Genomic DNA, 19,065 nt, shown 5'->3' on the forward strand with positions numbered 1-19,065 from the left:
ATCAAAAGGGTAGTGTTCCACAGAATAGTATTGATATTGATATTATTCACTCGGCTATCACCATATTTCTGAACTTTTTGTTCGCCTCAACATGATTGTATTATTCTGAAACGTTTTTTACCGGAAGTGTTCTCTGGTTTTTATGTCTCTGTTTGCTGTTGTTGTCCGAGGTTTCTGCGTTACATACTTAGAGGTTATTTAGTTGTTGTAGATATACAGAGGTTAACAGTGCTAAAAACACGAGGTTTCTGGTTTATTTTTAATGTTGTCATGATTGTTATTGTTATTTATGTCCTGCCAACGCGCAGCTGATCAGATGTGCGAAAAACGTGTTTCCACTGCCCTCCAGTGGTGGAAAAATGCAACAATTCACTTTATTCCTTTTTTTTTTTTAAACCACAGACACCAAATAGCAGTATCTACAGTGAGCATTATTATTTGCACAATATACACAAATATAGTTTTAATGTAAACTTTGAAATAAGGTTTACTTTAAATAAATAAATATATTTGAAAAAATATTTTTAAAAATCTGGGAGATTTTTTTTTCTCTCAGTAGAAAAAACAAGCAGTATGTTATGTCTGTGAAGGTTCTCAGTCATCCAGGTCATCGTAGTCAAAGGAGCTTGCAAAGAAAAGCGTCTGGACTTCTTTAAGTTGCTTGAAGACGTTTCACCTCTCATCCGAGAAGCTTCTTCAGTTCTAAGGTCAAATGGTGGAGAGTCCCAGATTTAAACCTAGTGGGAGTGACCCCCCACAGAGGGACAAAAGGACCCCCTGATGATCCTCTAATCGCCTGAGCCAAGGTGGGAAACTGGGCGTGGGTCCCAATCAGCCAGAGTTTCGGGTGTGTTCATTGTGAAACCTGGCCCCACCTTATCATGCGAATTCCTGAGGTCAGATGGCCCAGGATGTGAGTGGGCGTTAAGGCGTCTGGGAAGGATCTCAAAACTGGATTATAGATGGCAGAGAGTTGGTGTCGTAAACCACCGCCTCTGTTCAAAGATGGTCGCTCACAGTGGACATAGATCTCTGTCCAAAATGTGAACATTGGCATCCTCGAAAGAGTGTCCTTTATCCTTAAGATGCAGATGGACTTCTAAGTCAGCAAAGAGGCACAGAAAAGAAGACCAGACACCAGCGAGGGAGGATAAGAAGGACAGACGCAACAACATTGTCATCCCCTATGTAGCCGGTGTATCAGAGAAACTCAGGAGAGTTTTCTCCAAGCATGACATCCCAGTGTATTTCAGACCCAGCAACACGCTCAGACAGAAACTGGTTCACCCGAAAGACAAAACGCTAAAACACAAACTTAACAACGTGGTGTATGCTGTACAGTGCAGCGAGGAATGCTCAGACCTCTACATCGGAGAGACCAAACAGCCACTTCACAAGCGCATGGCACAACACAGAAGAGCCACCTCCACAGGACAAGACTCAGCAGTCCATCTGCATCTTAAGGATAAAGGACACTCTTTCGAGGATGCCAATGTTCACATTTTGGACAGAGAGGACAGATGGTTTGAAAGAGGAGTGAAAGAAGCCATCTATGTCCACTGTGAGCGACCATCTTTGAACAGAGGCGGGGCTTACGACACCAACTCTCTGCCATCTATAATCCAGTTTTGAGATCCCTCCCCAGACGCCTTAACGCCCACTCACATCCTGGGCCATCTGACCTCAGGAATTCGCATGATAAGGTGGGGCCAGGTTTCACAATGAACACACCCGAAACTCTGGCTGATTGGGACCCACGCCCAGTTTCCCACCTTGGCTCAGGCGATTAGAGGATCATCAGGGGGTCCTTTTGTCCCTCTGTGGGGGGTCACTCCCACTAGGTTTATATCTGGGACTCTCCACCATTTGACCTTAGAACTGAAGAAGCTTCTCGGATGAGAGGTGAAACGTCTTCAAGCAACTTAAAGAAGTCCAGACGCTTTTCTTTGCAAGCTCCTTTGACGAAGCAGTATGTTAATGAAAAAAAAATTGTTTGTTGCAGGATTCGATTTGTTTTCATAGCTTGTTTTCACAGCCAGTACAGTCAGAGCAAGCAAACAAACAAAAACACAAAAACAAAAAGGAAATGATTTTAAATGTATCTAATTAAATTACATATACAATTTGTACATTGTAAAATGTTAGAATTAATAGAATCTGGTCAAATGAAATTTACTTGATTGGCATAGATTTAGTTTATACCAAGTATATTTTCCGTGATGATTGCTAATTTAAATAAATAAATCTTTGATTTTATATATTTCATTTACATTTTACTCAAAATTCTTGCTTCATGTTTACTGGAGGTTAAGCTTTATTTACTGTGTACCCTGGGGGTTGGAATAACAGTTTCTTTTGTTTAATATGACGATAGGGGCTTCTCAGTGTCAACTTTATATTTCAATTTTGTGGGATATATTTTGCGGAAATTTGTGTAATTAAACCATTTATATCATTAGAACTATTTTGTAAAATATTGTATTATTTAATATTGATACTTTAACTTGCTTGTTACTGTTCTTACTGTGTTGGAGCAACTGTGACCTTTTAATTTCCTCTGGGATTAAAAAATATTCTGATTTTGATTCTTGCTTCTAAATGCACATTTTGGAATGAAGAATTTGCCATAGATTACGAGTAACAACACAATAACTACTGTAACAAATTTGTGGCATTATCAGTTTGTACAAATCACTATTACTGGAATAATAGTAAAGGTAACAGTTGCAGTCTTATCTAAAACGCACATACGTGATCACACTGCAATTTCAAACTCACGTTAATAGATGTCGCTATTAGTTACGGAGCTGCTTGAAACACCAACGAAGAAGTAGAAGACTTCCGGATGAGCAGTACATATGAGGAAACTGGCCTGTGCTCGGTCTTTTCACCGACAGCTAACCACGTTGGTGGCGTGCTTTCCTGGCTCACCGCTGTTCGCTTGAATTTTTTTCCGAATAAGTCGGTCAGGAATATTCACAATGGTATGTGCTGTTTGATTATGTCAACCAACAAGTTGTATGCAGCTGGTTTTTGCTAACTGCTTGATAATTTGTAGAGTAATTTGAACTCAAGAGTTCTACGGAGTGTCGCTGCTAATGCCGACAGCTAATGGCGCTCGCAGCCCCTTCATAAACACCGTCCAAACGGACTGTAGATAGTTACTAACGTTAGCAAGCTGTAGATTCATGCGGCTGTGGATATTAAATGCACAGTTAACGTTTCGGCGCATTTCTAAGCGAGGCAGAAGACTCTCTTATATAAAGTTCAAGCTTCCTCTTGACTCGCGCGTTTTGTGGGGGCCGGTTGTTGCTGAGTTGTTGCTGGGTGTCGTTATTCATCGGGGTGTCCCAAATTATAGTTCTCTGCCGCTGCGTTCAGGTGCTTTTGCCCGGGCTTCCGAATCAGTGTAAAAGGAATCAAACCTAAACTAGTTCGCTGCGCGTGTTCTTGAGATCTCCCCCTTTTTTTTTTTTTTTTTTTTTTTTTTTTTTTTTTTTTTTTATAAATACATCGTCCTGCAATATCAAGGATGGGCCTGAGTAACTGCTTTTTCCTCCTCACATCCAGGCTTTTAAGGACACCGGCAAGGCACCAGTTGACACTGAGGTTGCCATCCACCGCATCCGCATCACCCTCACCAGCCGCAACGTCAAATCTCTGGAGAAGGGTAATTAAGCTCAGATTTAGTTAATAATGTTGTGAGTTTAGCCTGACCTGAGCTATGAGGACAAAAATTTGACTGATAAACCCTGATTTATGTATACGCTATTCTGAGCCACGGCTTGGAAAGCAAATCAAGGCAAAGTGATGACTGGCCGTGTTTTCAAGTTTTTGTGCATTTCTGCTCTGCAGTCTGCGCAGACCTGATCCGTGGGGCTAAGGAAAAGAACCTGAAGGTGAAGGGACCTGTCCGCATGCCAACCAAGGTACTGAAGACCATGGCTCAGAACTCTTATCTAACACCACATTGGAATAAATTGCTTTTTCTTGATTGCGTATCCTGAATGCTTGATCATTTTATTAAAGTAAAATGCATTTCTCTTCCTCCAGACTCTGCGCATCACCACCAGAAAGACTCCCTGTGGTGAAGGGTCCAAAACCTGGGATCGCTTCCAGATGAGGATCCATAAGCGCCTGATTGATCTGCACAGCCCATCTGAAATTGTCAAGCAGATCACCTCCATCAGCATCGAACCTGGTGTAGAGGTCGAAGTCACTATCGCTGATGCATAAATGACCCAGATTTTTCAATAAAGCAATGAATGAGGAAACTATGACGTGGTGGTGTTTGGGTTTGTGATGGTGGGAAACCTCAAAAGGGCCAAGTTTGCGATGAGTGTCTAGATGTTAATTGTAAACTTAAGCAAAATCTGCCTACAGGTACAAATAAAGGAACCTGAAAAAGCAGTCTTAGACGCTCACTGAATGGCTGTAGTTTTCAAAAGCAATAGATATAAATTTGCCTTTTATTAATATGTCTTAAAGGAAAGAAAGTGCCAAAGGTTTTACTAAGTTAAAATGAGTGTAAACATTTGTCAGTTGAAGAATTATTAGGGAAACCTTGAACTAAGGGGGCTAGTGAAATATGACAACTGTAAACCAGAGTTGGATGTCTCGAGACCGGTCTTCACTTTTACGTGGTCTTGGTCTTGCTTTCTCAGATCGACAAAGTGTTCAGGAGATTTGGAGTCAACCATGGGGGGTGGCTTACTGGGCTTAAGCCCGGGTCATTTTTTCAGAAGCCCGGGGTCTTTTGGAGTGTAATTTGTTTCATAGTTAGATGCCTGACTGACAACTATAAAACAAAAACTACACACCATATTCCAAGCACATAGCACACAGTACTAAATTCCCTTTAATTTTGGTATGATCCGAGCTCAGGCACTAGTAGACTGAGCACAACGCTTGCGCATGTGAGCAAGGGGGGAGAAGCTGCTCCCTGCGAGTTTACTGCAGACAGAGGAGAGCTTAAGTTTGACCAGGTACCAAAGCAAATCATTGGCACTGTTCTAATAATGTAAATATGACAATGTTTCACAAAAGATTGATATCAAACTGATCACTTGACCCATATTACGTTACTTGCTCTTCGAGTGAATCAACAAATGGCGAAATGAAAAGCCGAACAACAATAATGCTTTCTTTTTAGAGAGTCTTAGCTTACATGTGTGTTTATTTCATATTTTCAGTTGTTACCCTCCACGGCTAAACAAACTCTAAATCGGTTTCAGATATGTACTGATGAACACAACAATGGCCATAAGGAGCTTCTTTCAAAGAAAAAACTCAGGTAGATGTTATTTTATGTATTATGCTTTGGATGTTGTTCAGTATATTTCTATGCAAAACAAGAGGAATTTCAATTCACTGCAGTATATTCACAGTTGAAACCAGATCTTTACATAAACTTTAGAGAGAAAACATAGAAACATTTTTTTACTGTTAAACATCAATTTAGAGTAAACTTGTTTTGTTTTAGATAAATAAATATTGAAATATCTTTTTAATTAGTTAAATGTCAGAATAAAAAGAGGAAGCTGTCTATTTTTCATTACTTTCATCAAATTTAGGAGTACATATACACTAAGTTTATTGTTAATTAATAAGAAAACTCCAGACGATTCCATTCTGAGCTGAAGAAGCTTCTGATAGGTTAGTAGAGTCCATGTGAGTAAATTGGTGGCACAGCTGTGGATGCATATAAGGCAAAACACAGAGCCTGTTTCTTTGACATGGGAAAATCAAGAGATGTCAACCAAAACACCAGGAAAAGAATTGTGGAGCTCCATGAGTGTGGCTCAATTTTGAATACAATTTGGTGCCATTTACAATTAAGAAATACAGACAATTTACTCTTAAATTTAACAAATATGTTTTTATATTTATTAATCTAAAAAATAAACATTTAGTCTGATTCGATGTTACAATTAAAAACGTTTTTGTGTTTTTATCTGAAGAGTAAATGTCTGGTTTCAACTGTATATTTGATGATGTTGGTGTTTGGCTTGATTGTCAGCACAAAGAGGGAGAGAGAGGAACAGAGAGGGAGAGAGAGAATGAGAGAGAGGAACAGAGAGGGAGAGAGAGGACAGAACAGAGATGGAACAAGAGCAGGTGACACACATGTTAGTCAAATGGTTGTTTGCCAAAACTCATCAGAACATGTATCTAGTACCTTGTGTGACTTCTGAGATACCATTTGTTACTTTTCAAATTCTATATTTATTAAGTTATGCAGGCTTGTTTGCACAATAAGGCTAAATAATTATATAAGCTGCTCTGAATCTAAATAGTGGACTTTGGTAGAATTAAAAAATAAGTGTAGTGCAGGTCTATGATGATTTTTAGTGCTACTATCATCTAGTTTTGATTCTGGTTCTGTTTTGGTTAAGTCCTAAGTAGTCCTGATTTTGAACTCTTGTAGTCCTGTTTTGATTCCCGATCAGTTCTGGGTCTGTTTGAATTGGGGTTTAGTCCTCGTGTCTTGATACAGTTTAAGGTGTCCTGCATATGTGATATTTATTTTTTCCTATATGAAGTCATTCTTTTTTGAACAAAACTCAAAACAGAGCCTATTAATCTATCAGTCATTTCTACCCTCGCTTTATTTTCTTTCGCTGCTCAGCTCTCACACAGTGCCTCAGCTGTGCTCCAATCCCTCCATATTGTGGCCAATCACATGCGAGGATATAGGATAATATCATTGTGTGAAAAACAGAGAGGGTGAGAGACGTGCTAAAGCAAAAACACATAAATATGCCTGACACCCGTAAACGAAGCAGCATCTGGCTGCAGTTTAAAGACTTTTTTGTCTGTCTCTGTCTCGTCTCGACTTGGTCTCGACTTGTTCTTAGTCTTGTCTTGGTCTCGATACCCTCTGGTCTTGGTCTTGGTTTTGGCGGTCTTGACTGCAAGTCTAGTTGCACCAGTGGTGCCATGAGCAGTATCTATCAGCTGCTCATCAGCTGCTATGCCGTGGTTATTGTCACAATGTGGTGTATTTGGATCACTCGATCCTAAGTGGATATGGATATGATCCAGGATTGGATGTTTTGTAAAAAATTTGAAAGGAACAATTGTTCCTTTCCCCTTTGCTGTGTACTCTGCTGATGCTGTTTTCAAAACCTACCACACTCATGTACAGTATCAGTGTCACACTGAGATATTTCAAAGATAATAATAATACATTTTATTTGAAAGCGCCTTTCAAAACACTCAAGGTCACTGTACACATTAGAATAAAAAGCAACATAAAAACAAGCAGTTTACACAATCGTAAAAGCATAAGACATAAACTAATTTAAAAGAGCAGAGTGGAGAGGTTATGTGGGATAAGCTATTTTGAACAAGTGAGTTTTGAGTTGGGACTTAAAGAGAGAGAAGGAAGAGATATTTCTTAAATCAGGAGGTAGGGGATTCCAGAGTCGTGGAGCAGAGCAGCTGAAAGCCCTGCTCCCCATGGTGGCAAGACGGGGGGAGGGGACGGAGAGTGAAAGGGAAGAAGTAGATCGACGTAGTAGTAGTAGTACAACGAGATGGGGCGGCGATCTTAACCAGATCAGAAAGATATGGAGGGCAGAGATGATGAATAGCCTTAAATGTGTACAAGAGTATTTTGAAATTGATACGATATTTGACCGGGAGCCAGTGAAGCTTCTGCAGAACAGGAGTAATGTGGTGGATAGAAGGGGTCCTGGTGATGATACGGGCAGCAGAGTTCTGGACGCGTTGAAGCTTGTGGATGGATTTTTGAGTATAAAAATAACCTGAATAAATACAAATAAAGGGAAAGAGCTGTCCAGACCTCTGTCTCTGACCATCTGTGTTAACACTTGAAATCGGAAACATGTAAATGTAACAAACATGTTAAAACATAAGAAATCAGGAAGGGGCAAAAAAAGCATTTTGCTAAAAAAAGATTTAGAGCAGAAGTTTTTAAAATGAAGATATATTGCATTTATTTACAATTAAAAACACACAGAGCAGAAAGTGTGTTACTGTTTTACATCCACAGACACACAAGAAAAGAAGCCGGCAACATGAGGTCAAGTTATGGCAATTTTATTTGTGTATTTCAGTACATGTATTCAGAATAGAGTTTTTAAAAACAAACAAACGTCCCAAGTCAAGTTTGGGGGGATTTTTGTGAAAGAAAGGTTGAGAGAGGGGGAAGGAGGAAGAAACTATTGCTCTCCTTAAACTTGATGCTGCTGGGTCAGTTTTTTCTCAGCAGTCTGCTCCAGAATCCACTCCTGTCCTCGGCTTTCTTTTCTTTTTCTTTTGCCTTCAGCTCTTTTAAGGTTTTGTTTAGCTGCTCCTCGGCGTCTTTAAATGCTTCTTTCAGCTGCTGTTTGGCCAGTTTGACTTTCTGTTTCAGGAGCTCTTTAGCTTCCTTTTTGTGCTTTTGCATTTCTTTAAGTGCATCTTTGCAGCCTTTCTTGGTCACCTCAGAGGCTGTCGTTTCTTTCTTGAATACCTTCACCTCAATTTTCTCTTCTGCAAGTTCTTCTTGCACTTTCATCAGTTTCTTCTTCAGAGTTTCACTTTCCTGTTTTGCCTCCCATTTTCCATGTGTCTCTTTTTCTATTTCTTCCTCTGTTTCCAGCAACTTCTTCCTCATGTTTTGAGTGAAACTCTTTGTATTTTCCATTTCTTTCTTTGCTTCCTGTATTTTAAATTTCTCTTCCTCCAACACTTTTTGAGCTTCCAACAATTCTTTCTTCATATTTTCAATCTCATTTTCTGCCTCATGTTTACGTTTTTTCTCCTCTTGAAGTTGTTGCTTTACATGCAGTAATTCCTTCCTGAGTATTTCAGCTTCAGCCATTACATTTTCAGCTTCTTGTGCTGCCAACTGCATTTTCCTTTTCTCCCCTTCAAAAGCTTCCTGCACCTCCTGTAATTCCTGCATCACATTTTCTGCCTCCTTCTTTGCAGTTTGATATTTATTTTTAGCTTCTTGTGCTGTGCTTTTCTCTTCCTGCAATGCTTTTTGAGCTTCCAACAGTTCTTTCTTGATGTTTTCATTCTCATTTTCTGCTTGTTGTTTTCCCATCTTCTCTCCTTTAAGCTTTAGACCCACATGCAGTAATTCCTTCAATACTACTTCGGTTTCAAACTTTGAATTTTTAGCTTCTCCTCTTGATTCTTCTGCCTCTTCTTTTAATTTGACATTTTCAGCCTGTATTATTTGAAATTCTTCTCGTAGTTTAATCAGCTCAGACTGTTCTGTACTGTATGGTGACGCACTCACCAATCCTCTTCTCGATCTCCCTTGATTCATTTTGGCCTTTTAAACAAAGGAACCAAAGTTTTGTAGAGAAGTGAAGTTTTCGATGTGTTTTTTTCTTCAACCGTCGTCTGTCCTGCACAGAGATGCTGCTGTAGATGTGTCTCTAGCTGTGTCTGGATAAAATGAAAAATGCTGTAACTAAGTGCTTGTGTTGCACAGTTCTACGAAACATTCCATTCCATGCATGCTCCGCCCACATGGTCAGGAATGTCAGGTGCTGCATCACCAAATGCTGCTCCCGTTGCCTAGCAATAACAGCTGTTTACTTTTTGGGGTCTGGTTCATTATTTAATAAAGAAAACATGTCCAAGTATTGCAACCATGGTGCTGAGGCTCAGTGCATATTCTAGCCTGCTGTGTGGGTGGGCAGCTAGAAATCACTGGTGGGCAACATGAGAGAGGAGAAAACTGGAGCAGCCAAGCAGGGAGCTGCAGGTTGCTGGTTTGAGTCTCTGTTCAGATGCTGGTGTCTCCTCTCTCTGAGATGTTTGCAAACAGTCCCAGATAAAACAATAAGGATAATAAACAAACACGTGACTAAACTAACAATTATGACACTGATATGTTTCATGTGATGGCCTCTATACAGCAGTCACTGCAAGCATCCACATCAGCACACTTACTTTTCTTTAAGCAGGCGTGCTGGGGTCCTCCTAAGGAAAGTTTGAGAACTTCATTTCCTTCATGCTGGTGAACTTTTTACCAAATATTTTCATCAAAGCTTCTCCATCACTGACAGTGATTGTTTGGATCTTCACACTCATCTCCATGAACCCTAAAAATTGAGTTTCACTTTGCTCATATAATGCCAGGAGTGTCTCCATATTCCACAAACGTCTATGCAAACATGTAACAGTATCCCATATTCATATAAATATTATTGATATTATAACAAAAGCTGTCTCCACCACAATTGTCCCAAGTGCTTTTTTTAAAACAGGATTTTAAACCAGAGGATTTCCCTAAAGCTTAATTTTTTTAATATTTTGTAGACAACAACAGAATCATTTCAGAAAAACTCAAAATGACTGGTGTCAATATTATTTGCCCCACAAAAAAGGTCAAATATAAAAAAATATTGCAAATATTGCACAGTGAAAAGGCACTACAGCTCAGTTGTTCCCACTCGCCTTTGTCCTCCTGTTTCCCCTCCCTCTCCCCTCCAACGAAGAGTTAAACAGTTTGATGGCGTGTGGGACAAAGGAGTTTTTAAGCCTGTTGGTTCTTGACTTTGAGAGAAGCAACCTGTCGCTGAATAGGCTCCTCTGATTATTTACGAGCATGTGCAGAGGATGCCCAGCATTTTCCATAATGTCCAGCAGTTTCTTTAATGTCCTTTTCTCTCCCACTATCACCAAAGTGTCCAGCTTCATGCCGACCACAGAGCTAGCCTTCCTGATTCGTTTTTCCAGCCTGGATGAGTCCTTTGCTGTGCTGCTCCCCCAGCTGTTTCTGGTTCTGTTTTGGTTAAGTCCTAAGAAGTCCTGATTTTGAACTGTTGTAGTCCTGTTTTGAGGGGAGAGATGATGAATGGCCTTAAATGTGTACAAGAGTATTTTGAAATTGATACGATATTTGACCGGGAGCCAATGAAGCTGCTGCAGAACAGGAGTAATGTGGTGGATAGAAGGGGTCCTGGTGATGATACGGGCAGCAGAGTTCTGGACGCGTTGAAGCTTGTGGATGGATTTTTGAGTATAAAAATAACCTGAATAAATACAAATAAAGGGAAAGAGCTGTCCAGACCTCTGTCTCTGACTATCTGTGTTAACACTTGAAATCGGAAACATGTAAATGTAACAAACATGTTAAAACATAAGAAATCAGGAAGGGGCAAAAAAAGCATTTTGCTAAAAAAAGATTTAGAGCAGAAGTTTTTAAAATGAAGATATATTGCATTTATTTACAATTAAAAACACACAGAGCAGAAAGTGTGTTACTGTTTTACATCCACAGACACACAAGAAAAGAAGCCGGCAACATGAGGTCAAGTTATGGCAATTTTATTTGTGTATTTCAGTACATGTATTCAGAATAGAGTTTTTAAAAACAAACAAACGTCCCAAGTCAAGTTTGGGGGGATTTTTGTGAAAGAAAGGTTGAGAGAGGGGGAAGGAGGAAGAAACTATTGCTCTCCTTAAACTTGATGCTGCTGGGTCAGTTTTTTCTCAGCAGTCTGCTCCAGAATCCACTCCTGTCCTCGGCTTTCTTTTCTTTTTCTTTTGCCTTCAGCTCTTTTAAGGTTTTGTTTAGCTGCTCCTCGGCGTCTTTAAATGCTTCTTTCAGCTGCTGTTTGGCCAGTTTGACTTTCTGTTTCAGGAGCTCTTTAGCTTCCTTTTTGTGCTTTTGCATTTCTTTAAGTGCATCTTTGCAGCCTTTCTTGGTCACCTCAGAGGCTGTCGTTTCTTTCTTGAATACCTTCACCTCAATTTTCTCTTCTGCAAGTTCTTCTTGCACTTTCATCAGTTTCTTCTTCAGAGTTTCACTTTCCTGTTTTGCCTCCCATTTTCCATGTGTCTCTTTTTCTATTTCTTCCTCTGTTTCCAGCAACTTCTTCCTCATGTTTTGAGTGAAACTCTTTGTATTTTCCATTTCTTTCTTTGCTTCCTGTATTTTAAATTTCTCTTCCTCCAACACTTTTTGAGCTTCCAACAATTCTTTCTTCATATTTTCAATCTCATTTTCTGCCTCATGTTTACGTTTTTTCTCCTCTTGAAGTTGTTGCTTTACATGCAGTAATTCCTTCCTGAGTATTTCAGCTTCAGCCATTACATTTTCAGCTTCTTGTGCTGCCAACTGCATTTTCCTTTTCTCCCCTTCAAAAGCTTCCTGCACCTCCTGTAATTCCTGCATCACATTTTCTGCCTCCTTCTTTGCAGTTTGATATTTATTTTTAGCTTCTTGTGCTGTGCTTTTCTCTTCCTGCAATGCTTTTTGAGCTTCCAACAGTTCTTTCTTGATGTTTTCATTCTCATTTTCTGCTTGTTGTTTTCCCATCTTCTCTCCTTTAAGCTTTAGACCCACATGCAGTAATTCCTTCAATACTACTTCGGTTTCAAACTTTGAATTTTTAGCTTCTTCTCTTGATTCTTCTGCCACTTCTTTTAATTTGACATTTTCAGCCTGTATTATTTGAAATTCTTCTCGTAGTTTAATCAGCTCAGACTGTTCTGTACTGTATGGTGACGCACTCACCAATCCTCTTCTCGATCTCCCTTGATTCATTTTGGCCTTTTAAACAAAGGAACCAAAGTTTTGTAGAGAAGTGAAGTTTTCGATGTGTTTTTTTCTTCAACCGTCGTCTGTCCTGCACAGAGATGCTGCTGTAGATGTGTCTCTAGCTGTGTCTGGATAAAATGAAAAATGCTGTAACTAAGTGCTTGTGTTGCACAGTTCTACGAAACATTCCATTCCATGCATGCTCCGCCCACATGGTCAGGAATGTCAGGTGCTGCATCACCAAATGCTGCTCCCGTTGCCTAGCAATAACAGCTGTTTACTTTTTGGGGTCTGGTTCATTATTTAATAAAGAAAACATGTCCAAGTATTGCAACCATGGTGCTGAGGCTCAGTGCATATTCTAGCCTGCTGTGTGGGTGGGCAGCTAGAAATCACTGGTGGGCAACATGAGAGAGGAGAAAACTGGAGCAGCCAAGCAGGGAGCTGCAGGTTGCTGGTTTGAGTCTCTGTTTAGATGCTGGTGTCTCCTCTCTCTGAGATGTTTGCAAACAGTCCCAGATAAAACAATAAGGATAATAAACAAACACGTGACTAAACTAACAATTATGACACTGATATGTTTCATGTGATGGCCTCTATACAGCAGTCACTGCAAGCATCCACATCAGCACACTTACTTTTCTTTAAGCAGGCGTGCTGGGGTCCTCCTAAGGAAAGTTTGAGAACTTCATTTCCTTCATGCTGGTGAACTTTTTACCAAATATTTTCATCAAAGCTTCTCCATCACTGACAGCGATTGTTTGGATCTTCACACTCATCTCCATGAACCCTAAAAATTGAGTTTCACTTTGCTCATATAATGCCAGGAGTGTCTCCATATTCCACAAACGTCTATGCAAACATGTAACAGTATCCCATATTCATATAAATATTATTGATATTATAACAAAAGCTGTCTCCACCACAATTGTCCCAAGTGCTTTTTTAAAACAGGATTTTAAACCAGAGGATTTCCCTAAAGCTTAATTTTTTTAATATTTTGTAGACAACAACAGAATCATTTCAGAAAAACTCAAAATGACTGGTGTCAATATTATTTGCCCCACAAAAAAGGTCAAATATAAAAAAATATTGCAAATATTGCACAGTGAAAAGGCACTACAGCTCAGTTGTTCCCACTCGCCTTTGTCCTCCTGTTTCCCCTCCCTCTCCCCTCCAACGAGGAGTTAAACAGTTTGATGGCGTGTGGGACAAAGGAGTTTTTAAGCCTGTTGGTTCTTGACTTTGAGAGAAGCAACCTGTCGCTGAATAGGCTCCTCTGATTATTTACGAGCATGTGCAGAGGATGCCCAGCATTTTCCATAATGTCCAGCAGTTTCTTTAATGTCCTTTTCTCTCCCACTATCACCAAAGTGTCCAGCTTCATGCCGACCACAGAGCTAGCCTTCCTGATTCGTTTTTCCAGCCTGGATGAGTCCTTTGCTGTGCTGCTCCCCCAGCTGTTTCTGGTTCTGTTTTGGTTAAGTCCTAAGAAGTCCTGATTTTGAACTGTTGTAGTCCTGTTTTGAGGGGAGAGATGATGAATGGCCTTAAATGTGTACAAGAGTATTTTGAAATTGATACGATATTTGACCGGGAGCCAATGAAGCTGCTGCAGAACAGGAGTAATGTGGTGGATAGAAGGGGTCCTGGTGATGATACGGGCAGCAGAGTTCTGGACGCGTTGAAGCTTGTGGATGGATTTTTGAGTATAAAAATCAGAAATCCTGGGAAATGCTTGAATTCTAATGTCGTCTTTTCGAGGTTTGAAAAGTGTTTGAATTTCAGATGTGGTGCTTGAAAGTTCTTGAAAATGTAACTGTATTTCAAAAGCAAAATTTCCCCGCCTGGGCTGCCTTGCATCTGTTTCAAAGTGTGACCCCGCCCCTCCCTCGGACAGTCGGGGATGAGTGCGCTAACATACCTGCAGGTTGCTGTTTTAATGAGTGTTTGATGGAAAACAACAATGGCGGAGTTTGCTCTGTCCGGTCACATGATAGGTGAGTCCTAGTAAATAATTTTCCAGTATGTGTACGTTACACACGCTATTTTTAAAAAAAAATTATGATTATTATTTTGCTATCAAACTCGCTGGAGAAATGATTGAAATGCACTGAGTGTGATGCAGTATGGCAGCGCTATTATGGAATATGCTGTGAAAAGCAAAGTTGTCACCAAGTACTGTTTATATTTGTGTGTATTGCTGCAGCTCTTTTGAGTATTAATTTGTGCCTTTGGGTGAAATAATGGTAATATGAGGGACTGATCTATATGGTCACAAAGAATAGCCACTTGTTTCTGTGCTACCAAAGTTCCCCGGCTTTCATTCAAAATGTGTTTATCACCAGCACCTACACATTAAACTACTTAAACAGTCAGTGCTGTTCTCCATGCCTGTCTGACTTGATGTTATTAGCACAAACACTTTAAAGATGATCATTTAGGACTTCAGCAATAATACAGACAGCAATGTAGTTAGCAATGAAACAGTTTTATTGGGAATTAACTTAAAAAAACAAACAAACAAACAAACAAACATCTGTCTCCTATTTTTTGTCACACAGGAAAGAAGCATCAATATCTGATGAGAAGACTTATTTCTTTATTTTTCATTTTTTTTTTCAAGAGGAGAAGAATATCTCTAACAAGTTGATTTGTTCACATTTTCACATCTTAATTTTTAAGTGAAATGTGTATTTTGAGTTTATACACTATGTATTAGGGCTGGGCGATATGGCCTAAAATCCATATCGCGGTATAATTTGAAGCACGTGCGTAACGATATATATCGCGATATATTCTTTTCTTCTGTATAACGTATTTTCTACACTATAAGGCACACTTAAAATCCTTTAATTTTCTCAAAAATCAAGAGTGTGCCTTATGTATGAATTCTGGTTGTGCTTACTGACCTCGAACCAATTTTGGTGTGCAGAAATCTGTTAGAAAATGTTTTGATGGATCGTCAGAGCATTACGGCTGCCGTGGTGAGGAGCTTCGCGGAGCAATCTGGGTCCAAAACTCCATCCCCTTCAAGTCCCAAAGTCAAACGAACACTGAGAGTTAAAAACGGTCTAAATTCTTTCATCTTTAATAAAATCATCAGCGTTGCTGCTTTACCAGGTGTAACAATTAAGTTTAACATCCAGGCATCCATGAAAACAGAAGTTATTGAATTTAACGGAGTTACAAGTTAGCAGGAAGTTAGCTCGCTAGTTTCCACCTAAACATTTCATACCATGTTCTGACTGAGAGATTAATGAAACTAATTAAAACGTACAGCTCTGCTACCACTACCAACATAAATGAAGACAGAAAACTAAACAGCAGTGGCGTTTGCAGGGTTACTGAAGTTGGACTACCTGGTATATAATGTTGTGCTACGTGATTGCTAGCAACACAGCTATGTTAGCATAACATTAGCACAGTGAAGCTGGAGGATGAACGCCAACTTTTTTCCACTCGATAAAAGTTAACGTGAGGGATTCTGGTGGTCAGGGACAAATGCAATCGCATAGCAGGATGCTATACATGGGGCAAACTTAGGGTTGCCAACCGTCCCTTAAAAAACGGAATCGTCCCGTATTTAGAAACAAAAGTACACGTCCCGTATTGAGCTAATAAGGGACGCACTTTGTCCCGTAATACAGTGAGAATCAAAAGTAGTCTATAAATGTTAATGGAATTAACGCTTTGTTTGAAAACATAATTCCCAGCCCCTCTCCTGCTTTGTGACCAATGAGCTGACAGCACACTTATGACAATTCGAGTATGACAATTCAGATTATCTCATTGGTCGAGGAAAGGTCGCTTGCGGAGAAAATACCGGAAGACAACAGATGACCACAACAACAAGCATGGCCAACAGGGAAACAAACGCCGACACTGCGGTGCACGTCTCGGATGACAGTACACCTAAAGCTGGGCAGACACTGCGATTTTTTTCAGTCACGTTATTCAGCTCTTGCTCAAACTGCACGATTGACTCGCAGGGATTAGAAGTTTGCAGGTCACGATGCAGGTCTCACACTATACGGCCCGATGCTCTGATGCGACCTGAGTGCTCACACTGTGCCAACATAACATGAAGGTTATAACAGAAAATCTGTCGCTCGCTCTCTCTGTCTTTCACTCACACAGACACACACACCACCACCATCAACTTTGCTAAATTGCTAATGAAAAACATGATCAGGCAGCTGTGATTGAGCAGCAGTGTAAATCCAACTATTTTCACGGTTGTTGTGGTCGTGATAATTTTGTGATGCTACATCGAAAAGGCTCGGATGAGCTTTCCAAAGTTCTACAAGTGCCTCCATCACTTGTGTCCAGATCACACGCTGCACAGCCGTGCTGCGCCGTCTTTTTCACCGATGTTTACGTGTTTGCGCATGAGCAGTGTGAGCGGCTGTGGTGACACCCTCACGAGCGATTGATGATCGGGAGCTGGTCGTGAGGTGTTAATCGCTTCTCGTTACCCCACGTATACTACACGATGCACGATGAAGGCCAAAATCGGGCCGATCACCAAATCGGTCGCACGACTCAAAAATCGGCTCAAAATGGGCCAAAAATCGCACAGTGTAAGCCCAGCGTTAGAGCAGCAATGTTTGTTCCCCTCAGAGAAAGAAAAGAAAAAAGGCTGCAAAAGTACAGGGAGGACTGGGAAAAGGAAAACACCTGGCTGGGAAAGTGCACGATAACACCTATAAAGCGCACTGCACTGTGTGCCGGCGCACTTTTTCCATAGGCATGCTTCTAGTGGTGGGCACAAGAAGAACATGAGGGGCGTGAAAGCTCGGGGAACCCTTAACCAATTTCTTGTCCACCAGGCCACGGCAGAAGCAGATATGGTATGTAAACACTGGTTTGTTGTTTAAACCCTCTGGTTAAGGTTAATATGGGCATGTGCAGTGAATATCAGCGCTATGTGGCCAGAAGTGTGATAATATCATTTATTTTGTGTAATAAACAACTGCAAGGATGGATGATTACAACAAATAGATGAATAATACATAAAAGTAATACATAGATGAATAATGATGATGAGTTATGATGCGTAATCATGGGAACAAGTGGGTTTACAAACAGGAGCAGCTGATTAGCATTAGAAAAGCTGAAATAATACCTCAACTGAAGCCAATTGTACTAAATGCACTATATGTGCACTGTTACAAGAATATTTTTCGTTCTATTGCTTTCTATTAATTTATATAATTTTAAGTTAAGCAGGACAGAGTTCTTTTAAAGAAAGATTTACTTATATTCTCAAAAGTTAAGCATGACAGGCTTCTGTTTAAGAAAGAGACCTGTTTTACTGTGTTAATGTTGTCATTTTGAGCTAAAAATAAATGACTAAATGATCATTTGTTTCCCATATGGTCATATCACAAAGAATATGCATCTGCTTAAATCAAATTCAAGTCAAATGGTTAAAAAATAATTTCACACACACAAAAAAAGAGCTACCACACTGGGAAGGGTGAAGACAACTGGGTTGCCCGGCCCTGGCCACGAGGTGTCCCTTATTTATTTTTCAGGGAGTTGGCAACCCTAGGCAAACTTCAGTCAGGAGAACAACTGAGATTATTCATCCACAATACGAGGTTAGTCATTAATATACTGCAACAATATGGGAATAGAACAGATGTGAGAGAATTCAACATTAATGATTCAATGTTAGGAAGTGGAGGAAGCGCAGTTTTTGGCTTTCCCCATATTTAAAAAGTGCTTCATCTCTTTGCTATGACTGCCGCCTGCCATAATTTGCAGATGATAATGGTTGTAGCCGCTGCGATGCTTTCGACCAAAACAGCCGCAGCTTGATGACATCATCAACTTGCGCTGTCGCGATAGAGCGGTATAGTCAAAATCTCTATCGTTGGCCAAATTTATATCATCGTATATCGTTTATATCGCCCACCCCTACTATGTGTATAAGGTGTGTTTTTCTATGTCCTAACAAAAGGGGAGCTAAGGTGTCTTTTCACATGGTCTTACTGAGGTGATGCTAATTGAAACATGCATTCTTTTCTTTTTTTGGCACGGGGGCTGGAAAAGCTTGAAAAGGGACCTTGAAAGTGCTTAAAAAGTGCTTGAATTTGATCCTGAAAAAGGCGTATGAACCCTGTAACTGTTAGATTTGATTTATTATTATTGAATATATTAGACAATTATAGAAATATATAATAGGAAACAGCAACAGGAAATATAAAAAAGTGCAGACCTGGTAAACATTTATTACTATTCAGGGCTCGCAAAATCGCTAGCCCGACGTCCCGGAGTTTGCAATATCTGCGGTCGGGCGACAAAAATCTATCTCAGCCTCGCCCGTCGGGCTATATGATAACCCGACAGAGATAGATAGGGTTGGGCGATATATCGAGTTTTTAAAAAATATCGATATATTTTTATACGAGATGTAATATGTGACAATATCCTTTATATCAATATAGTTGTGGAGCCATAAGTTTGTCGCTCTTTCGTCCACTTTTGTCTTTATGCAACTTTACTCGACCTCGCCTCTCTCCTTCACTGAACACAACTCCCCC

General features: G+C 40.1%; 1 protein-coding gene, 1 non-coding gene and 1 pseudogene across 2 annotated transcripts; all 3 read left to right on the plus strand.

Moving 5' to 3' along the window:
* Window positions 1-19,065, plus strand: part of LOC146701306 (uncharacterized) — a 316,606-nt pseudogene that overhangs the window by 248,480 nt on the left and 49,061 nt on the right.
* Window positions 2,884-4,277, plus strand: rps20 (ribosomal protein S20). The gene is made up of 4 exons (XM_085467715.1): window positions 2,884-2,984; window positions 3,571-3,670; window positions 3,856-3,929; window positions 4,054-4,277. The coding sequence occupies exons 1-4, from the start codon at window positions 2,982-2,984 to the stop codon at window positions 4,234-4,236; spliced, it is 360 nt and encodes a 119-aa protein (XP_085323841.1). The 5' UTR covers window positions 2,884-2,981; the 3' UTR covers window positions 4,237-4,277.
* LOC146701326 (small nucleolar RNA U54) lies at window positions 3,719-3,784 on the plus strand. Its single transcript, XR_014922419.1, has one exon. It is a non-coding gene; the product is annotated as a small nucleolar RNA U54 (small nucleolar RNA).

This window comes from Copadichromis virginalis, linkage group LG9, assembly GCF_057382275.1.
Source record: "Copadichromis virginalis isolate Kocher_CV1m ecotype Utaka linkage group LG9, C_Virginalis_male_GT1.1, whole genome shotgun sequence".
Classification (NCBI taxonomy): Eukaryota; Metazoa; Chordata; class Actinopteri; order Cichliformes; family Cichlidae; genus Copadichromis; species Copadichromis virginalis.